Source organism: Eretmochelys imbricata, chromosome 12 (assembly GCF_965152235.1).
Source record: "Eretmochelys imbricata isolate rEreImb1 chromosome 12, rEreImb1.hap1, whole genome shotgun sequence".
Lineage (NCBI taxonomy): Eukaryota > Metazoa > Chordata > Testudines > Cheloniidae > Eretmochelys > Eretmochelys imbricata.
This window is the reverse complement of record NC_135583.1, coordinates 10,498,362-10,513,089: the sequence shown is the minus strand read 5'-3', so window position 1 is coordinate 10,513,089 and position 14,728 is coordinate 10,498,362. Positions and strand designations below refer to the sequence as shown.

General features: G+C 44.5%; 1 protein-coding gene across 1 annotated transcript in view; it reads left to right on the top strand.

Moving 5' to 3' along the window:
- SMPD3 (sphingomyelin phosphodiesterase 3) overlaps nucleotides 1–14,496 on the top strand; it is a 65,811-nt gene extending 51,315 nt beyond the window's left edge. Inside the window, exons 6-7 of the mRNA XM_077831442.1 lie at nucleotides 10,479–10,641; nucleotides 14,395–14,496. Of these exons, the coding sequence (XP_077687568.1) occupies nucleotides 10,479–10,641; nucleotides 14,395–14,496 (265 nt within the window). The remainder of the gene's footprint in view (nucleotides 1–10,478; nucleotides 10,642–14,394) is intronic.
- The last annotated feature ends 232 nt before the right edge of the window (nucleotides 14,497–14,728 follow it).

Genomic DNA, 14,728 nt, shown 5'->3' with positions numbered 1-14,728 from the left:
AAAATCTGTGCCTAGCCTATATTCAACAATTTACAAGCTGTAGCCTGTTTTAGGAACACCTTATTAATCAGCAGTTAGGAGCAGTTATTAAGGGTAAACTTCTCAACAGGCCTCCAAAATCTACAAATCTATTTACATTTGCATATTTGCCTGTGCAAGCCAAATGACCCCTCTCTTACATGTACATTTGCAGGCGCATCCATTCAGATGTACAAGATGCAAAACTATCCTGTACTAAAGACATTTATGCAAGTAAAAGAGGGGTCCAGTTGGCCTGCACAGGCAAATCTGCACATGTAAATATGCATGTGCACGACTCCCCATTTTTTGGCTCCAAGTGCAGGCAGGGAGACTTACAAACTGGAGCTCCCTAAAATTTTTGTGGATTAATTTTCAAGGGCTCCTTTGGGACAATTTGTCATTGAACAGATTTACTGTTCCTATTAAAATAAAAAACAAATATACAAAAACCCCAACCATAAAAGGAGCTATTTGCATTTAGTAATGAAGATGGGTCACATTGATAAATGGTTTATAAAGGATTAATACTTACGTTACATGCATTAATAGGTGAATAGTATAGATTGTTATAAGCAACCCACTGAACTCTTAATTTATTAGCCATTTATTCAAACATCTGTCATTTATTAACTATCTAGAAACTATTTATGTGCAACCGTAATATAAAGTATGACTGAAAGAAAGGGTTCAGGAGTTTTGTTACAGGATTAAATGAAAGACCTCTTACCTGCCAAGATTAGCACTGGGGTTCTTCTTATCTTGGAACACTTAGCAATTCCCTCATCCTCTGAAGTCCTCATCCAAAGCCTACTGAAGTCAGTGGAAGGAAAAGGAGTACTTGTGGAACCTTAGAGACTAACAAATTTATCTGAGCGTAAGCTTTCGTGAGCTACAGCTCACTTCATTGGATGCATTCAGTGGAAAATACAGTAGGGAGATTTATACACACAGAGATCATGAAACAATGGGTGTTACCATACACACTGTAACGGGAGTGATCAGGTAAGGTGAGCTATTATCAGCAGGAGAGCGGGGGGGTGGGGGAAACCTTTTGTAGCAATAATCAAGGTGGGCCATTTCCAGGAGTTGACAAGAACATCTGAGGAACTGCAGGGGGGGGGGGAGGGGGCAGGAGAGGTGGGAATAAACATGGGGAAATAGTTTTTACTTTGTGTAATGACCCATCCACTCCTAGTCTTTATTCAAGCCCAAGTTAATTGTATCCAGTTTGCAAATTAATTCAAATTCAGCAGTCTCTTGTTGGAGTCTGTTTTTGAAGGTTTTTTGTTGAAGAATTGCCACTTTTAGGTCTGTAATCGAGTGACCAAAGAGATTGAAGTGTTCTCCGACTGGTTTTTGAATGTTATAATTCTTGACGTCTGATTTGTGTCCATTTATTCTTTTACGTAGAGACTGTCCAGTTTGGCCAATGTACATGGCAGAGGGGCATTGCTGGCACATGATGGCATGTATCACATTGGTAGATGTGCAGGTGAACGAGCCTCTGATAGTGTGGCTGATGTGATTAGGCCCTATGAATAGATATGTGGACACAGTTGGCATTGACTTGAATGGACTTTTAATCAGGCCCTAAAGGAGGACAGGGATTTTCATTACTTTTCTGAAAGTGATTTAAGGCTTTAGAGAGGCCATCCCCTATAGGAGGGAAGCATTGGAACTTGGATTCTTCTTCAGTAGTGTCCCTATGGGTGCTCCACTTTAGGTGTCTGTGAGCCTCTGCACCTCTATTCGGAGATTTTTGGTAGCAGTGTCCCGTTGAGCCCCCGCATGTGCTCTCGCTCCCTCATGGTCTGCCTCTTAGCACTGGGGGGGAGGACCCACCTCGCTTCCTTCTCTACCGCCTTTGGCCTCTGAGGGAAGGAGCAGTTGTCCCTTCCTTATCTGTGTCATTAGCATAAGTAGTGTTTGTTTTGTTACCTTTGTTCTCCCTAAAAGTACTCAGGCTAGTATTTTGTTTTATTTTATTCCTTTGGTTTAAAAAGAAAAGAGAAAAAGGAAAAGAACTTCACTTTCCTTCCCTGTCTGGGGGCATTCCCCACTCTCCGCAGACATCTAGTAGACTCATAATTATTTTCTTTTTCAGTTTAAAAAAAAAAGTAAAGACGATGTTCTTCTTCATATTCCTCCCTGCTAGAGGAGGACACCCCCTGTCCGGGGGCTTGCCTGGCTCTCTCTGCCCCAAGCGGTGCCTCTCCTGCCTCGGTAGGACAATACCAGCAGAGGAATCTCCTGCTGTGAGCTCTGCCCTGCTCTGAGCTCTGTTCTCCACACCTACAAGGGGCTTCTGTAAGCTCTGTGCTGCTCTGAGCTCTAATCTGGGCAACTACTGCACCAAGAGGGCACAGTTACCGTACCATCTCTAAAAGAGCGACACAGAGAAGCCCTGCTGTCAGCTCTGCTTTGGCACGGAGACACCAGAGGCTTCCACCTTCATGCTCTGAGGCAATGGTACCATCCCCTAAGGAGAGGGGACAGTTACTGTACCTCTCTAAAAGGTTTCAGAGTAACAGCCGTGTTAGTCTGTATTCGCAAAAAGAAAAGGAGTCCTTGTGGCACCTTAGAGACTAACCAATTTATTTGAGCATGAGCTTTCGTGAGCTACAGCTCACTTCATCGGATGCATACCGTGGAAACTGCAGCAGACTTTATATATACACAGCATGAGCTTTCGTGAGCTACAGCTCACTTCATCAGATGCATACCGTGGAAACTGCAGCAGAAGCATCTGATGAAGTGAGCTGTAGCTCACGAAAGCTCATGCTGTGTATATATAAAGTCTGCTGCAGTTTCCACGGTATGCATCCGATGAAGTGAGCTGTAGCTCACGAAAGCTCATGCTCAAATAAATTGGTTAGTCTCTAAGGTGCCACAAGGACTCCTTTTCATCTCTAAAAGAGCGGCGTAGAGAAACCCTTTGGTACCAGATGCAACAAAACTCCCATCTAGGAAGTGTTCTGTACCTTCCCAACCATTGATACTGACTTCAGACATTCCTCCGGGGTTCCGGATGAACCCATGGTAACACAGGTACTCTGATACTCTGGAGACCTGTGGCCTCAGTACCCAGAGAGAGACAATTACCATACTGTCTCTAAAAAAGTGGCACCAACAAACTTTTTGTACTGGGCAAAACTCTCATTTAGCAGTGCTCTGCCCAACTATCGGTACTAACAATGTACCACGGACCCTTCTCTGTGGTACCAAATGAACCTGTGGTACTGCATGAGCTCTGGTACCGTAGAGACCTGATGATTGGGGAAGAGCCACAATCCCCATTACTTGGTACCAGGACCCCGGTATCGAGCACATCCCGGCACTCAGAATCGCTCTTAGCATTGGACTGTATACTGCCAATACCCCAGTCAGCAGCACCCTTACCCACTGACGAATCTGACACTGGCAAGGAGGAGATCATTCCCTGGCCCCTCAAGGTGGCCCACCACCACACTACAAGGGTCATCCCCAATTCCATCACGCCAACCGCCCATGCCTGCCTTCCTGCCTCTTCCTCCCAAGGCCATATTGTAACTCTTCGGGTATATACACGCACATGGCGCGACCGTCTCCGGTGTCTCTCAGGGAGAGTCCACCAGATGGTTTGCTACAGCCTGGCACCTGAGCCAGGGTAGGAGAGCACCTGAGCCAGGACAGGAGAAAGCTTTTTCAGAACAGGAAAGAAGGGGGAAGGGGAAAAAAAAATCACCTGAAGAGGAAGCTACCTCTTCAGCACACTTCTCATCTCTCCCAGATGAGAGTGTGCTGCCCACCCCTCATCACTAGGTGAAGATTTAAGAACTTTCTGTATCTTATCAAGAGGGTGGCAGACGAGCTGCAGATTCCCTTACAGGAGGTGGCAGATACACATCACAAGTTGGTGGACATTCTGCACACTACCTTCTCATCTAGAACTGTCCTCCCAATTAATGAGATGATTCTAGATCCTGCCAAAATAGTCTTGCCGAGACAGCCTCCATCGCACCAACCAGCAACAGAGTGTAAACACAAACAACCCTACATCTCTTCCCAAAGAGGCAGACTTTGTTTTCAACATCTGTAACCCAACTCCATCATAGTGGATGTGGTTAATGCATGAAGCAAGCAACATAATGCCAAGTCAACTCCCTATGATCAGGCTTCGCAAGTTGGCGTATTCATCAACAGCATTACTGTTTAGAGTCATAAATTACCAAACTGTCATGGCCAAAACAATTTTGTTAATCTTGGGAAACCCAGGATGTTTCTGAAACATTACTGGAAACACAAAAAGAACAGATTCAGACCATTCTTAGAGAAGGTCAGTTAAGAGCTAGACCGGTCCTAGAGACACCACTGGATGTAGCTGTTACAGCTGCCCGCCCAGTCTCCATGACAGTGGTACTGCGGTGGGTTGTGGGTTTTTTTTTTTTTTTTTGTTCGCCACACCTCTCTAGATTGCCCAAAGAACTACAGACTTCCAATTTGAAGGGCCAAACTCTTTGCGGAGAAGACAGATTTTCTCTCCACATCCTGAAGGATTCTCGGACCACACTACACTCCTTAGGAATCTACGCTGTGGAACAGAAGAGAAGATATACCTCTCAACCACACCACAGATCACAATCTTCTCAGTACTCACCATCTCTGTGCTGTTATGAGCCACAGTGTAAGAGGCCCAGGTCTCAAAAGTGAGAACAGTCTGCAACCCAGTCCATGACCTCTCAAACTGCCTCTTATAAGCACTTTGAGCTGGTCGGGGGCCTGAACAATGATAGCATCAGCTGCCATCTATACACCTGTCACACCACTCAGAAGTCACCTTACTTCACAGCAGTTAGGACCAGCTCTAGAGCAAAGAGATTGATTTTAGCCCTGAACTTACAGAGTGCCTACTTCCATATCTCAGTACAACCATTGTGCAGGAGATTTCCTACTGCTTACCTTTGGGGCAGGATCATTATAGGTACAGACTGCTCCACACAGGGTAGTCTCCAAGGTTCACCTCATTATAGTGGCATACTAACCCTGGTACAGTGACTGGACTGTATCAAGACCAACCTGATGTAGTACAAGTGAGAGTGCTCCTCTTACTACCCACATTCACCACCCTGGGACACATGTCTCTGTAATATGCTGGGGAGCTCACCTACAAAGCAACAAGGTTCAGGACAAATGGCCTTCCACAGAAATGACCTTCCACATCACTCTTCTGGGGCTAGGGGCTGTCAGGAGTGCCTGTGCACAAACTCTGCCTTTCATTTAAAACAAACAAACAAAAAAACAACCCACACACACAAAGGTTATGATAGACTTTATACAAAACATACAGGTCACATTAACTGCCAAGGAGCTGCCAGATCGCCCTCTCTCTGCAAGACAGCATTCAAACTTTGGAGTTGATGCACCCATCACAATGTGCTCATCTCAGCTGTCTGTCTACAAGGGATACAGAATGGGATAACCAACAGTCTCAGTTAGAATTTTCTCATGACAATGAGTGTATACTGCATTCACAGGTGTCAAGATATAGCCCCCATTGGGGAAACATTCACTGATAGTTGCCCTCATCTTCCCAGCGGACAGGGCCCACTTCTATGTCTTTTCCCAGTTTCCTACCCTATCCAAGATTCTGTTGAAAATCCAACGAAACAAAGCAAGATTGTGATTGCCCCTCTTGACTATGACAAGTCTGGCTCCCTTACCTGACATAGATGGCAAGTGCCCTCCTGTTCCTCTGACGTCAGCCCATTCCTCACCCACTCTCTCAAAACAGTGGGCTGACCCTTCACCCCAACCCCTGGGTCCTCCGCCTCCAGGCTTGGATCTTTCTTTGTTCCAAGGCTTAGAAGCAGAATGCTCTGACAAGCTGGAACACGTTACAACACAACCACAAGTTGACCACTCCACATACCTATCTACAGAATGGAAATGACTCCAAAGTTTGTACCATTCCAAACGGACAGACCCAACCTCTTTTTTCCTCCCTCTGATTTTTCATGACATTTTAAACTCTCACTCAGCTCTCTTAAGGTACATCTCATGGCGAAAATGGCTTCCCACTTAGAGTTTGCTCAACCACTAATGCGTAGACTCTTTAAGGGCATTGGGACTCTCTTCCCCCACTTCTCACCACCCGCTCCAGCCTGGGACTTTAATCTAGTTCTCAGGGCTTGGACTAGACCTCCCTCCGAGTCCAGGGCAACTTGTTCTCTCTTATACCTGTCCATGACGACAGCATTTCTAATTGCCATCACCTCAGCTAGGCACATAGGAGAAAAGCGTCCCTGATGGCACACTCATCATTCACGGCCTTTGTCTTTAAAAAACAAACAAACAACTCTAAGGCTATATCCCAAGTTTCTCCCTACTTTTTCTGTACTTTCCATATGAATCAACAAATCCATCTCCCTGTTTTTTCCCAAAACCACATTGTGACAACTGGGAGACAATTGTGCATATGCTAGATATTAGAAGGACATTAGCATTCTACTTGGACAGGACTAAGGACTTCAGGAAATCCCCTAAATTCTTCCTTTCGTCCACAGAAAGATAAACTCTGTGACAACTCCTCAAAGACTATCCAAATGAGTCTCTAGTTGCATTAATCGCTTAGCAAGGGCGCAACTTGCTTCTGTCCATACACACTCCATGAGATCAGTTCCTACCTCAATCACATTCCATAGGGATACCCCTATCTCCCCTACTATAGAGTAAGGATTGAGGCCTCTGTCCATACTTTCGCAGAACATTATGTGATCACTGATGATTTGGCCGCTGACACCATCTTCGACTCCACAGTACTCTCTGAAGTAAAAGACTCCGCTCCGAAGTCCCAGCCTCCAGTGGTGGGTACTGCTCCGGAGTCACCTAAAGTGGAGTACCCATAGGAACACTACTCGAAGAAGAAGAGGAAGTCACTCACCTTGTGCAGTAACAATGGTTCTTCGAGATGTGTATCCCTATGGGTGCTCTACAACCCACCCTCCTCCCCTCTACTTTGGAGTTCTCTATAGGGCTCTGTGGTAGAAGGAAGTGAGGGGGGGGGTTCTCCTGTGCGTTGCTAAATAGCCTCGAGGCAGACCACGAGGGAGGGAGAGCACATGCGCGGCTCAACGGGACACTGCTATCGAAAATCTCCAATTAGAGGTGCAGGGGCACACAGATACCTAAAGTGGAGCACCCATTCGGGCACAAATCTCGAAGAACCATCATTACTGCACAAGGGAGTAACTTCCTCTTCAGGCCTTGGCCAGTGATTTGCAGGTACTATTAATAAAAACATTTATCTGTAACTTTAGAATCCACATTACATTAATGATTTTAGATTGATTAGATTTTTAAAAGCATTTTAATTAACTTTTACAAAGCTCATTCATAACTGATATGCATAGAGAATCTAAAATGGTATCATCAGCATAAAGATGGAGAGGAGCTTCCAGCTGTCTGACTTATATTGTTAATGTAGATGGCAAACCAGATTGGGCTTAAAATAGATGCTTGCAGAAATCCCTCAGTAATAAAATTTGGCTGTGATATAAACCCATCCAGTTTAACAAACTGTTTATATTGGCATAGGTAGCTCTGGAAACAGTTCAGCAAATCACAATCAATGCCAATCTCCTACAGTCTATTAATAAAATCACCATCCACATCATTAATTGCTTTAGACTAGTCAATGAAGGTACAGCACAGACTTGTCCCTTATTAAAAGGATAAGTAATGGGAACTATCGTATGAGCCAGAACAAGCCTGACCCCCTCATTAGAAGAATATAATAAGCATAAATAGTGAGCAAGCAGTTTATTAACTAATCTTTCCGTAAAACTGGGACAAGTTAATAAGGTAGATATTGATCTTTTACAACTTGGACTCTACATTGCACCATTGTTCAGAGGTGAACACGCTTCCATTTTGAAAGAGCCTTAGCTGTAATGCTGAGCTTTTAATTTAGGGCAAGTAATTTCTTCTCTCAGAAGGTGAAAAGTACCCTGATTCAGAGGGCCAACACAAGGCCATCTGCATCATTTAAATACCACACAAGGTCTGTGGAGGTGGAGTGGCGGGTGGAGTATTCACTGGTTTTACAGAAGTACCGGAGCTCTATACTGGAACAAGGTCTCCATAGTCCAGCACAGAAGGCCGCATTAGGGACCAGGCAAGAGATGGGATTCAGATCTACATTTATGAAGATTCAGTGGCCCCAATGCAATGTGTGTGGAGAGTGTGTGGTCCACAATTCCATGCCACAAGCTGGAACAACATCAGCAGAAGGGCTATGGGGCCTACACAGTTTCCTGCCCCCCTGGTTTGTGGAATGGCTTACCCAAGCTTTATGCAGGTGGAGTGAAATTGACTCCAGAATGTCAGATACCAGATCACATTCTCTCACTCATGCATCATACTTTTTGCAGGTGTTGCTTTACTTTGTGGATTTATCAAACAGTCTGATATTCAGTATTAAAAATGAGCTGTGCGGATTAGTTGTGATCGGCCACTATAGTCACATGCTCTAATTGGAGGAGTCATAAATTTTGTAATAGGCAAGAAAGTTTTTAAAAAAAGCCTCCTGGGGATATTAAATCTCTCAAGGAGAAAAGATTCGGAAGATTTTTTTTAAACCCTTTCTCCTTCCTGTGTCCTAGGTCCTATCTGAGGCATCAGCCCTATAAAGTTTAGATTGCTGTGTATATCATATTGGCATAACTTATTACATTCACATGGAGTAGTTATGTGCTACTTCTGTGGCATGGCATACACCCTGCTGTATCAAGCAGCATCCCCTCACATATAAATGATACTAATTTTACTGAGCATACAAATTTAAAATTCATTGTCCTGGAGTATTTTGAGATGAAAATTCCTTTTCCATAAACATTTGTGCAGATAACTCAGTCACTGAAATGGTCACAGGAAGTGAATATAAAAGTGTGTGTGTGTGTCTGTCCCCATCCCAGTATTTGTCCAGCTCTGCGCAGCTTTCGCTCAACTTCGTTATTTAATTTGCGCTTCCCAAGTCTGCGTGGGCTGCTGCTTTTCAATAGAGGTCAGCTTGATTATAGCCAGATCACTTTCTTGAATCTAAATGAGACTTTCACAAAGAACACAATTTTCAGAAACAAGCTGTAGAATGAACAGTCTGACTCTCCATGTAACAGGATCAGAATGTTTTAATAAGCTAATTTAACACAATTAAATTACATGACAGTCCAAATTTGAAACATCCTATATGAAAGAAAATTTCCCTTTATAAGATGGTTACTAAAAATAATCTGTCTGGTCTTAGATAACTATCAGAACATTCATATTGAAATTAATCAGAGGAAACAAATGAACTGCAATACATTTATATTCCATAGACTTAATAATTCACCATAACATGGTATGGTTGGCTATTATCTTGTAAAGGTGGGTAAAGTGCTTATAAGAATCAACTTTAGCCAATTATAATTTGCATTTACTCCCAACTTGCCAAAAAACTAAACTGTCCTCTTAAGTGTTGCAGTTCTTGCCTTGTCCCAGTTCAGATTCTTTTGAAGGAGGGAATTTTGAGAGATGATGATAAAATCAGGGACTATTTTTCTTCCGAACATCAAATCATTTTATAAGAGTCCTGTACTTGTCACCTTTAACACACACACACACACACATAAACTACTAAACCCTTTCATGATCATTTTAAAAAGCCAGGACATCAAAATGTCATTTTTTTTTCTCAAGATGAATTTAAAGGCTTTGTACCTGCTAGGACCCAAGTTCATGGCTCAGTGTTTCTGCTGCAACAGTTGATGATGTAGATTAATGATGTAATCAACTTTTATAAGGGAAACCACAGACCTCTGAGCTCAGGTTCTGGCAGGTAAGTAAAGTAAATCATTTTCAACTACTTGGTTTTAGAAATCATTTGTTTGTACATTTTAGCCCAGATTTTCATAAGATTGCATGCACAAAAGGGTGTACCTATCTGCATGCCTAAATAAACACTCAAAATTTCTGTGATTGCACATGCTGATGACCAGTTAAGTTTGATAGCCTGCAAATGGAGTTGCTGCAGGTTTCTGCAAATGCAGTAATTATATATACCAAATTCTCATGGTGGATCTTTATGCCAATATTCTACTTTCCTTCCCAATGCAAAACTGCTAGTGACATCAGGGTCAGATCCACACACATAGTGGGATATCAGTATTGCGACTCGTGAGAACATCCAAGCAGAACTGTGCCCTCAGTCAGCTGTAGATTAATATAATCTTATGCTGTAAAATGCATGCCTGAAATAATGGATTTCACTCCACTACTATTTACACTGTAGACTCCTCCGGACAGCACATAACACAATGTGCGTGTGTGTGTGGGATTGGGGGGGTGGGGGAGGGCTGCATTAAAAATACTGATGATAGCTTATTCTACACATGGGGTAGAGCTGGGAGATATTTAACAGGCTTGTGTTTTTTGTAAACCAGGGTGCTGGAAAGTGAAGAAGGGAGGAAAGGATACGTGGTCTATCCCACCAGCAAGAACCATAGTTCAAGTCAAAAGGGGAGGAAGGCATCACTAAAAGGCAGTGGGAGGAGGATTGACTACATGCTTTACACAGAAGACGGTGTCTACCTGGAATGGAAAGTGGTGAGTTCTACCGTGAAGTGAACTGTAACTCAGAATGTAAAGTTTCAGAGTAACAGCCTTGTTAGTCTGTATTCGCAAAAAGAAAAGGAGTACTTGTGGCACCTTAGAGACTAATCGAAAGCTTATGCTCAAATAAATTGGTTAGTCTCTAAGGTGCCACAAGTACTCCTTTTCTTTTTTCAGAATGTAAAGTGCTTGGATGGCACATAAGGCCCTGCAGATTTGTGCATAGGGCTAAATTCAAACTCACATCTCCAAAGGGAACTCACCATTCAGACCCTCTCTCCTGCTTCTGTCCTGTGAGGTCTGGGACTTCTTGGAAGTGAGAGAAGGTGTCTTGGAAGTGGGGTGAGGTAAAGAGGTTAACCAGCTACTTAAGTGTTTAAGCAGCCTAAGATAATGTTTGCCAAACTTCCATGAGCATGGGCTCTGTGCAAGAACGCATCAGATCTCAAAAAGAGGCTCAGTTCAAATGGGTTTGATTCTAATATCTCACATAGCACCAATAAGTACATCCTCTACTCTCCCTTATTTCATGTTTATATAGTGACTAGCATAATGGAGTCCAGTCTTGGTAGGGGCCGCTAGGGTGGTAGGATTATTAGCTACAGTAATACAGATAATACTGCATACGGATTGTTGTAAAGTGGAAGGATGTTACAAAATAAAAATGGGAATTTTTTTCCCCTCCAGCCTTAAATTTGGCAGGGGTAATTTTGTGGGGCAGAAGATGCTTTTTCTTATGCCCTCTAGCATTACTCTCTAGTTTTTCATTTGATGGTCACCAATTTTTGAACTTTTGCAAAACCTTATAGAATATCCTGGCCAGTGTAACACGATGATGATGATAAAATAAATACACTGTACTGCCAATGCACCGTGAATCTGGGAGGCCCTCAAAGTAATATTAAACCTGTTTGCTATGTGATACTATATGCAGAGCTGATAAAGCTGCCTATTCTTAAGGCTGCCCAAAATGTCTCATTATAAGGCCACTGAATGAGGCAGAAGGAAAAAAATGTGATTGCATACTTAAATATTATCATAATGTATGCGCACAAGGGAGCCAAATTAAGATGGCATGTAGTTTTTTTGTGAAATTATACAGTTGGTGCAGATAGGGGCACCCTATGATGCCCGCCGCCATATGCACAGTATGAATAGTGCGTACCACTGGCAGTGGTGAGGAAGAGCGGCACGGATAGCCCCGCTGCCCACTCAGGTTTGGCCTGGCAGCCCTTCAGTCATGTCTTTTTGGCCAAAATTAAGTGAGCAGCATTGGGACCACAGTGCACAGGGGTTGCAGCACTCCTCAGATTTTAGCATGTAGCTCCTTCGTCATGATGGAGGGGCTAAAATTTGAGTGGTATTATGACCCCTGTACACATAATGTAGGGGCTGTGGGGCTAAACGTGAGTTGTGTGGGGACGCCTTGTCTAGCATGTCGCAACACCAGTTTGGCCCTGCTGTACCACCCCATTTGCCCCATCATGAGAGAGGGGCCGTGGAGCCAAACCTGAGTGGGTAGTGGGTGACCAACACTGCTGCTTTGGGGCCAGCTCCCGCACTAGGGCTCCCGGCCACACATGGAGCCTCCCCCTTCTTCTAGAAGCCTGTGTCCCTCCTCAGAGATGGGAAGTGACACTGCACCTGGGCAGGCCGGGCTGCAAGGTGGGGGCTGAGTGTGGCACAGATTTGGTGGATGAAGCATGGAATCAGCAGCTGCATTGGGGATGGCTCCACAGAGATAGATGGTGGAAAAATTGTTGGGGCATCCCTGGAAACATCAGTAGTTAAAGTTGCTCCAACACTTCCCATCAGAAGACCCTGGTTTTGGTTCCTTATGACTTTGTGAAACTTCAGTCAATTTGAGCTGACATTCTCTGTGCCAGATATCAGCCTGATGGAATTTTTTTGGGAAAAAAAATTAGTTCAGCTCTTTCGGAGATGGAGGTGAGGGGAAAATACTTGGTTTTGTCCGGGTTAAAGGATTTGCATAGCCATTTTGTTGACAAGCACTAGCTCCTCTATGCTTTGAAGCAAGAGTTTGTGATTTGACCATGGGGGGAGGGGAAGAGGTGTTGTTAGGGTCAGGGGTGTGCCTTTTGCCATTCCTGTGAACAGCTATCCAAATTATGAGCCTCTGAAAGTCTCAGTTCACAGATGCTCACAGGCTCATTAAAGTTTGGCAGCCAAACTGTCTGAAGGTTCTGTTTGCACTGGGCATGCACCACTCAAGGGCTGTGGGGACTGAGCAGGACTTTCCCTGCTATTGTTCCTCCTGGCTGCTGGGGTCTGTTGTGACACAGGTCCAGAACTGGGAGCAGAGAGACAGTGTCTCCTGTGCTCTGAATATCTCAATGCTCCTGCTGCTGAAGCCCGGGCAGAGGAGAAGGAATCAACTTGACTTGAATTCAGAGGGGTCAGGAGATGTGGAGGGGAGAGCCTGGGATGAGGACTGGGACAAGGACAGACTGGAGGGCCAGGTGGCAGAAGTTGCTGTAATAAACTACAGTACACTCCTCCAAATCTGGAACTGAAAACAGTATTCCTGAGTCTCAGTATTCTTCTAAAGCAGTCATTCCCAAACTTTAACAGCCCGCGAACCCCTTTCACTAAATTGTGAAATCTTGTGAACCCCCTCCTAAAAATGAATATTTCGAGGGATTTAAGTTTAAATTTCCTCCGCACTCCATGGGGCTCCTGCTGCTGAACCCCGCTGACCGCCCCAGTCATCTCTGAGCTCCGGCTGCAGGTCCCGCTGACTGCCGGGGCTCAGGCTGCCAGCCCCAACTGCCCGGTCCCGCTCTCCCTGGGGCTCGGACTGCCAGCCCCACGCAGAGCGCTGGCGTTCGGGCAGCCGGCTCCCCTGCTGATGGGGGTAGGGCTCGGGCTGCCAGCCCCAACTGCCCAGTCCTGCTCTCCCTGGGGCTCAGCATGTCTGCCCTGCAACCGGGTCCCACCTGCTGCCTTCAATGCCCAGGATCCTCTGGCCGCCATTAGTGAAGTTTTTCTGGCAAATCCCCTGTAATGTTCTGTGAACCCCAGTTTGGGAATGACTGTTCTACAGCTAACAGATAGCTTTGATGCCCACTGGCAAAATGTGTGCCGTATCTCCCACTAGTGGCTGGCCACAGAGTTTGTCAACTTACTAGTGCTATCAAGTGTTCCTCAAGTAACAGAGGTCTGTGACATAGATTAAAAGTTCTAACCCTGTTGATACCAATATGGTTACACATGACAAAATTTGTTTTTGCCTGTTTGCTGCCTTTTTCTTTTTTTTTTTTTTAAGGACACAGGAAGTTACATTAAAGAAGTGTTTAGGTTGCTAAGCACTCATGAGTTAGGAAATTGCCAAAATTAAGATTGTCTCTGCAGCCTTAAATTCAGTCTCCTCATGCATATGCAATATGACAGTACTGAATTACATAAGCACATGCTATTTTCCCCCAAACAGGATACCTGTCTCATCCAGGAGGTGTGTATATATTACAGGTGTAACCTTTGTACTCCAGCAGACAGAACCCCACCCCCAGAGCACTGATTACTCTCTCCCCTGGAGCTTTCTGTGGCAGCTTGCTCCACCTCTAGCACAGTGGAGCCACTGTCTTTTGGGCCCTCTGCATCCATGGAATCAGGGAGATAGGTTTTGGGCTTAAGAAAGTAAACTGGGAGGAGATGTAGAAAATCTAAGCCTGGTGCATTCTGAATACCTTGCATTGATTTTTGCACTCCCCTTTTGTTCCTTTGCAGGAAGTGGAAGAGTTCAACTTTATTACACAGTTAGCAGGTTTGACAGACCACCTGCCAGTTGCTATGCGTCTGATGGTATCTACAGGGGAAGAGGATTCTTAAAACTGACCAGTTTAGACAGAAGATTAGAAGAGGGAAGTTTCAGTTTATGACTTATATCAGAGGATAGGAAAGAACTTTTCTGGTGCCACGTTAGAAAAGGTTACTAGACCTGACCCAGGCTCCCCCCCACAACTCAACTGGCTTTCAAGTTCCTCTCAGAATGTACCAGCATTGGAGGATATAAAGGGAAGAAATTGTGTGGGTTGGGACCAATAACAAACCACTGTCACAA